The 7,527-nt window shown below is 36.4% G+C and overlaps 1 protein-coding gene across 2 annotated transcripts; it reads left to right on the forward strand.

Moving 5' to 3' along the window:
• The first annotated feature begins 341 nt into the window (after positions 1-341).
• On the forward strand, positions 342-4,272 carry LOC145910346 (beta-parvin-like). 2 transcript variants are annotated; one of them, XM_082997433.1, is made up of 10 exons: positions 342-496; positions 1,686-1,840; positions 2,038-2,166; positions 2,287-2,404; positions 2,478-2,578; positions 2,666-2,739; positions 3,005-3,027; positions 3,100-3,230; positions 3,392-3,566; positions 3,686-4,272. In XM_082997433.1, the coding sequence occupies exons 1-10, from the start codon at positions 448-450 to the stop codon at positions 3,757-3,759; spliced, it is 1,029 nt and encodes a 342-aa protein (XP_082853559.1). In that variant the 5' UTR covers positions 342-447; the 3' UTR covers positions 3,760-4,272. The 2 variants fall into 2 exon arrangements, with proteins under 2 accessions (XP_082853559.1, XP_082853558.1); XM_082997432.1 differs by lacking the exon at positions 342-496 and adding an exon at positions 1,172-1,331.
• Positions 4,273-7,527: the final 3,255 nt, after the last annotated feature.

The raw sequence follows: 7,527 nt of genomic DNA on the forward strand, positions 1-7,527 counted from the left end.
AAAACGTAACACAAAGAGTTGGCAATAATATTATAGACTTGTATGAGTGAAGCAAGGATCTAACCATAAGAATTACGTTTGGATGCCTGGAATCAAGCAGGCGGATTTGAAACTTACGGCTTGGTTTGCTTCCTCATTCTCAACTCCATTCATCGAACTTTTCCAATCCGAAGTTTCTTTTCCGCATTTACGCAGTCGCTTTTCAATAGGAGAGCCTTCGCACAAATCTTCCTCATGTTCATTCTTGTTTAGTAGCTGAAATATCGGTTATCACGTCATGCATTCATTTTAACAACGAAGTTGAAAGCGTTAACTGTTGCCTATTATTTTTTTCAAAGGAATTTGCATAGTTTTGTTCTGACCTGTCGTATTTGTTAACACCCAACTGTTGTTGTTTGATATCAATCTGTCGCATGGACGGAACACTGCTGACAAAAGAAAAGGAAAATGTCGTTTGCAACACCTTGGAACACATGGGGAAGTTTAGTTGTTGATGGTAAGTCTGTATAACATGACAGTACAACATAGGGCACGTTTGCCAAGTTTGTCACGCCATTGGTTTAGAAATAGAATCGTAAAAAATAATTGCAAATGTAGTTTTCATTTTATCTTGCTTTTGGTCAACAACGTTTAATCAAGCTGTTTTTGCAAACTTATTCTAGACATCACATATAAATAATTGTTTAAGTTGTACACCCTTGCGTAGATAACGCATTTGGTTGTTCAGTGCAAATTGTTGTTGTAACTTTGTGATATGACACAAGGCAACAAAGGAAATCCGCAACATTCTGTCGACCGCCGTAGACTATTTCCTAGACCGTTGTTTGTTGCATTACCGTATCAGTTTGCTTTTAATAACTTGCATTAATTTTGCAAAACCAAACACATTACAGGAACGCCTCTGTTTTCCAAAAAGTACAACAATTAATTTGCTTTTAGTAGAATTGTTGTTTTACTGCAATGAGCTTACTTTTCAAGGAAAATCGCCGTGAAGGTAAATTTTATCCAAAAGATAAATGATTTTGATTATATACAGTATGGGAAAAATAAACTATACAACTTATAATTAAATTTTGCCTCCAAAACCCCTGGATAAAAAATAATTTAACGGTTGGTCGATTCCTCTTGCAAAGTATTTGTTATATTTGGTCATGTATTGTTGTGACTAATGGAGTGGAACTTATTGTAGAAAGGTGATTTGGTTTTTGTTTTTCGGTTAAAATCTTGCTAAAATATGTCGGCCTTTCCAAAATCGCCCGTCCATAAACCTGCCGAAAATAAGGAGGGATTTTTTTCATTGACTTTAGGTCGAAAAAAGAAACAAAGAGAAGGTTGTTAAATAATTAATTGTGTCCTTGTTTTTCAAGGTTTATTCTTACAAAGTTTTAATGAATTCTAAAATTGGATTTTAAATCTGTTATTTTTCTAAATAAGTTTTTGTTTACTCATAAGCAAAAGTGTTTAATTGAATTGTTTAATCAAGGATTTATTCTCATTTTTGCAAACTTATCAGCAACCTACACAAATAAAATAATATTTTTTCACAAAAAACTTTGACTAGTGTATACATCACATGCAAAATTAACATCGACTTGAAACTATTTTTGGTACAAGTTACAAACTTTCCGATCTGATGTACCCCTGCTTGATTCATTAACCATCACATTGTGTGATTTTGTGTTTAGTGAGTGATTTGGAGCAAGAAGGGAGAGAAGCAATCGATGGAGGAGCAGCTCCTGTTGATTACGACCCAAGTAGTTTCCTCCTGGAGGAAGGAGAAGAGAGATCCATGATTGATAAAACTTCCCTGGAGGAGCCAAAAGTCAAAGACCTTATTAAGGTTGGTAGTACATTAATATGAGTTAAATAGGGTCAAAACATTAAATTTATATTGTAATAAATTATGTGAGATGTAAACTATTGTCTCTGGCATAACTAAACCAAGCCAAAGAAATCTACAAAAAATTACTCTGATAAAAATGTAGTCCAAGTTTAAAAACAAAAGTTTATTTTTCAATTCTTATTGATCCTTGTTAGATTTTGACGGATTGGGTGAACAATGAATTAGTTGAACAAAGAATTATTGTGAAAGACATTCAAGAAGATTTGTTTGATGGCCAAGTGCTGCAGAAACTACTGGAAAAGCTTGGTGGCATTAAACTACAAGTATGTTAAATTGTGGCAGTTTGTTATGGTCTGTGACTGATATATAGATGTAAGAAAGCTGTGTGCTGTTTTGTTCAGTTGGAAAACCTCTTATTCAAACATTTGTGTGAATGTATTCAGGTGCCTGAGGTGACACAGACAGACCAAGGTCAGAAAGACAAGTTGCAAGCTGTGCTTAATAAAGTAAACGAACAACTTGAATTACAAAACTGGGATGAACTCAAATGGAGTGTTGATAGTGAGTTGATTTCTATGTAGAACCACATTTTATGTGATACATGATGGCAACAATTATGATATGTCTTGTTCAGGTATTCATTCCAAAAACTTGATCGCCATTCTTCATTTGCTTGTTGCCTTGGCAACCCATTACAATGCTCCAATTCGTCTCCCAGAAAAAGTTAACTTAAAGGCAAGAAATTATTTGTCTGTTGTTAATTATTTTTTTATTCATGTTATTTATGCAAGGAGCCAAGTATTTTATTAGTTTATTTTGTAGGTTGTCGTGGTTACAAAGCGCGAGGGAAAGTTGGAACACAGAATTATCAGTGAGGAAGTTACAACAACTCTTGTGTAAGTTTTCCATTATGGTGGCCAAATATCTGAACTAAATATGGTAACCAACCATGTTGGTATCAACTTCCACACAGATGTACGTGGTTGTGTTAAAAATGTAAAGTTACCTTTGTCAGGGATTAATCCAAATGGTTACATTTCTAAAATTGTTGACAAACCATAATGTGTTGCTCAAAATATTTGTTGAAAGTTTTGTTGAAATATATTATTTGAAGTGGTTTCATGTGTTTGAAAGCAATATGAAACTTTTTTAAATTTGCAGGGAAATGACCGGAGGAAAGTTTGGTATGTTTGCGGTTTCTGAAGTAATTTCAAAATTATCACAAAATGCTTTTAAATTATCATAAATTATTGCAGAGCGAGATGCGTTTGACACATTGTTTGACCATGCACCGGACAAACTGAGTATTGTGAAGCGATCGTTGATTGAATTTGCCAACAGACATTTGGAGAAAGTCAACCTTACAGTAACCGACCTTGACACACAGGTTTGTTTAACTTTGTTGGGTGAAAAAAGGAAAAAATAATAAATAAAATTTTTTTTCATAATGTTCTTTCTGCATGTTCATCAGCACTGCATGTTGTTAAATAAATTCCGCAGAATGGAGATTGAACTTTCAGGTAAACTTTGTATTTTGTTTTTTGCAAGTTCGCAGATGGTGTTTATCTCATCCTTCTCATGGGATTATTGGAAGGATATTTTGTTCCTCTGCATAGTTTCAGTCTAACCCCTGAAAGTTTCGATGATAAAGTTCACAACATTCAGTTTGCATTTGAACTAATGCAAGATGCAGGACTTCCCAAACCAAAAGCTCGACCTGAAGGTGAGTGGGTTAGACTTTCCTACACAAAACTCGTGACAATGTTGTTTACAATCAGTGTGTGACAGAGTAAACAATATTCAAATGTATATATGACTGAAAGGAAAATATTGAATTTTCAGATGTGGCAAATTGTGAACTGAAGTCAACTTTACGAGTCCTTTACAATCTTTTCACAAAATATAAGAGAATGTAACGACATATGGAGGTGATACGAATATATTCCAATGCTTTCGAGAAGCTGCTTTCATTGTTGCGTTCTGCTGCCTTTAAAGTACCACACACAGAACTACCAGGGCGCATTGGTTGAGTTGTGATAAATAGTGGTTCTGTTTATCTTGAAGTTGTAACAAACAGAAAATTGAATAAAGCATTTGCTTCACGTATACCATTTGGATAATCCTCATAATGTCACATTTGTGGTTTGTAAGATATTGTGTTTTATGCTGTCAAAACTCATTTTTTAAATATACCTAACACTTTCAACATATTATAAAATCTTAATAATATGCCAGAGTTGTAATGTTGTGTATTTGTGACTCAACTGTAACATGTATTAATTTATCACCAAATAAATCAAGTTTCAAAATGTTCTTTCTTTTTCTGGTCAACTATTATGTGATTGTTGTTTTAACCGAGCGCACTTTGTAACCGTTGCTAACATCACAACCCATTGTTTTCTTTTTGCAAATATATCAACAACTTTATACTAAAACTGACTGATTTTATTGCCCAAGATATTTGCGGGTTACACCTGATCCTCTTGTGTGCGTCTTGGTGCACTCAAACATGACGTTGGTGACTCCTTGACCCAGTAAAAAGCCAAATACCACAATAAGTTTCACATTACAAAGCTCAATGTAATTTCGCCGCTATATTGTTGACTGAGAGTTGTTTGCTACTTGAGGCTTTGACTCCTGGTTGAATTCTTAACTATCTTTAGCGTGCAGGCGAGGATTAAAAAACAATATTTTACTTCCGCATGATGGCGTTAAAGATGCGTCTGACACAAATATTCCCAAACACGGAGATGTCATTTGAGCAAATATGTTGCCCTATTTGTAGTATTGTTGCTAAATATACGTCTCGAAATAGTTTCATGCATCTTAGATTGCTTTACGCCTGTTCTGCAGACAAATATTTTAATGCTATAAACAGTAGACATGCACAACACAATAACAACAACAAGTTGTGTGTACTTGTGGACGTGTAAAAACATTGATATTTCAGATGCTCTTATTTAACCTTGGTAGATACATTTGCTCAAATTTTGGCAACTCTGCTATGTGGAATTTTTCCAGAGAAACTTTCTGTTGCTTACGTCATTGCCCTGAACAAACAGCTTTCGAAACCACTTAACGCGAAACCAACAGAGGTCGAACCTCCCAGGAATTACCACAAGGAAGAATTCAAAAATGCAAAGCATTCATGGAATCCCGCACACAACAATATAAAATTATATATTAAAAGTTTTTGTGACGTGTTGCCTGACAACACTGCTGTAATTTGCTCGGCCACTGTGTTGCCACCTTGGTTTGTTCGTGTATTTATGTGTATCTTAATGTACTTCATTCAGTGAAAAATATTTAATTCAATGCCATGTTTATTTATCTGCATGGCCTTGGAATATAATTTAAAATTGAAAGTTAACGTTGGCTATTAGTCCCCAGACTTGAATTACGGTTGGAAGTTTTAAACAATGCGTCAATTGTGGCGCTTTATGGGCCCTTGAGTTAACCCCAGGTTGGCAAACATTGCTTTCCACGAAACATTTCATCATTTTACCACTGTTTGCTCCTCGTAGAAACGTTTGTTGGCTTTTCGTCCTCCATCCATAAAAACACTTTGCTAGGATAATTTAGACTCGGATTACACACAGTGCAAGATACCGTGGTGACTTCAGGGCTAACAATGTTAGCGTGATGAAATATTAAATGCGACAGTTTTAAATATGCTTCCTTATTGGCAACAACAAAACAAACAAGACCTTGTCTGGTGAAAACGACGGCAAACTTTGTGACGATTACCGATATCTTGAGGAAACGAATTACTCAAGCCAAACACACGTGGAAGAAACAAATATTTTCAATCTCCATTTACGTTGATTATTTCCGATAAATTGACGGGAAAACTTCTGCCTTACGAATACTTTGACGTAGCCTGTGTAAATACAGTTTAATGCGTCAGACTTGATTGTGATAAGGGGTTTAAAAATATGTCATGTTTTTTTATATTTTCTCCCTATGATAACTTACGTTTTCGGTCTAGAAAGTGGATTCCCTTGTTTATTTAATTACACCGAGATTTGAATCCAGGCTAACCACACGCGGTCGAGACAACGAAGCTTCGCGGGAATTTTTCGGGGGAAAAACCTACAGTTGGCGGCGGGTATTTTGGCAACAGCGGTCAAGGTGCCGAGGAAAACCTGAGGTGGGTGATTTGTGGCCAAAAAAAGGCCCGTGAAAGCGGGTACAGCTGCTGACAAAGAAAGTATTTACAGGCAGTTGTTTTGTAAATTAAAGTGCTGCATATGTAAGGATGTTGGAAACTTGAACAAAAGATTTTCTGCAAAGGGTAAAAAATGATTCGCCTCAGTGGATCGTGCTTCCGCAGACCCCTTCAATGTTGGTAAATCTGATGAATTCGGGGCATTATGTAAAGATTATTTTGCTCTGTAACAAAATAGCGAACATCGGGCGGCCTAGTTGCCACAGTCTGCGGTTCTAAGGCTGCGCTCCCATGAGTGACGTATTGTCGACACAAGAGGGAGCGTGAAACTCCCATTTTACCGACTCTGCGCAACCAACCGTGTGTTTAAGAATCATTTTTCCGAAAAAACTTTACCTGCCTGTGACGTCATACTTCTCTTTAAACAAACAAGTTTCAAAACCACGTGATATGATCAACCGAATCCACCATGAGCAGTCAACCATGACAGAGGTTTCACAACAAGCGAAGGCTTCTGAAATTCGAGTAACCACAAGAGGGCGTTCCACGTCATGTATTGACTTTACCCAAGTTCTGCCTCCTCCACTTTTGGTTATTTTTTTGTTTAAATTAACTCCAAAATGCAGTCAAAGCATTCTATGGTTGGTTTTATAACAGCCTGGGGGATCAGGTTACCCTCATGCTGTGTTTGCGGGCTGGGCGGAAAAAACTCAGCACTTTTATCGACCTTCAAAGGAAACTTATAGTTCTTTGAAACATGTCGTTGGTTCCCATACATCCCGAAAGGTAGCTTGATACTGTTAAGCAACAAAAGCCAAAACTTCTTCTTCCTTGTGTGACCTTTTGTTCTGCTTCCTTGGTGTTTCATGTCAGTCAGAAAGTAGTTCCAAGGAAATCACTGTTTTGCAAGCCATGACGACGATTGGAACATGGGTGTTTCTACCGTATCAATACATTCGGTTCCACAAAATCTTACATAAGCAATGTTTGTTTGTCGCTGCGCCGCAACCTGAGAAGATACATGGGAAGGTTTATGTAAATAAGGACATGGACGTTAGGTAACTTCATATAACGTCTTTTCAGGTTTACACAATGTAAATGAGTGGGCCCGTGATCAACTTAGGTGTAAAGATGATTAATATTTTGTAGGAACCGTTTTAAACATGCTTCTGCATTCGCAACAACAAAACAATTTAGACATTGTCTGGCAAGAACGATGGTAAGCTTTGTGACGATTACCGATATCTTGAGGAAACGAATTACTCAAGCCAAACACACGTGGAAGAAACAAATATTTTCAATCTCCATTTACGTTGATTATTTCCGATAAATTGACGGGAAAACTTCTTCCTTGCAAATACTTTGACGTAGCCTGTGTAAACTCAATTTAATGCGTCAGACACTTGATCTCTTGAGATAAGAGAAGTTTTTTTTACAAATGGACAAACGTTATGATGACGGTGTTAAAAAATATGTCGTTGCTTTGTGGGGTATTTTCTCCTAACACTAAACCACG

This window comes from Ascidia mentula, chromosome 8, assembly GCF_947561715.1.
Source record: "Ascidia mentula chromosome 8, kaAscMent1.1, whole genome shotgun sequence".
Lineage (NCBI taxonomy): Eukaryota > Metazoa > Chordata > Ascidiacea > Phlebobranchia > Ascidiidae > Ascidia > Ascidia mentula.

Coding starts and splice junctions, on each gene's coding strand:
- LOC145910346 (XM_082997432.1), top strand. CDS start 1,235: ATGTCGGCCTTTCCAAAATCGCCCGTCCATAAACCTGCCGAAAATAAG. Junction 1,841..2,037: donor AAGTCAAAGACCTTATTAAG/GTTGGTAGTACA, acceptor GATCCTTGTTAG/ATTTTGACGGATTGGGTGAA. Junction 2,579..2,665: donor CAGAAAAAGTTAACTTAAAG/GCAAGAAATTAT, acceptor TTTATTTTGTAG/GTTGTCGTGGTTACAAAGCG.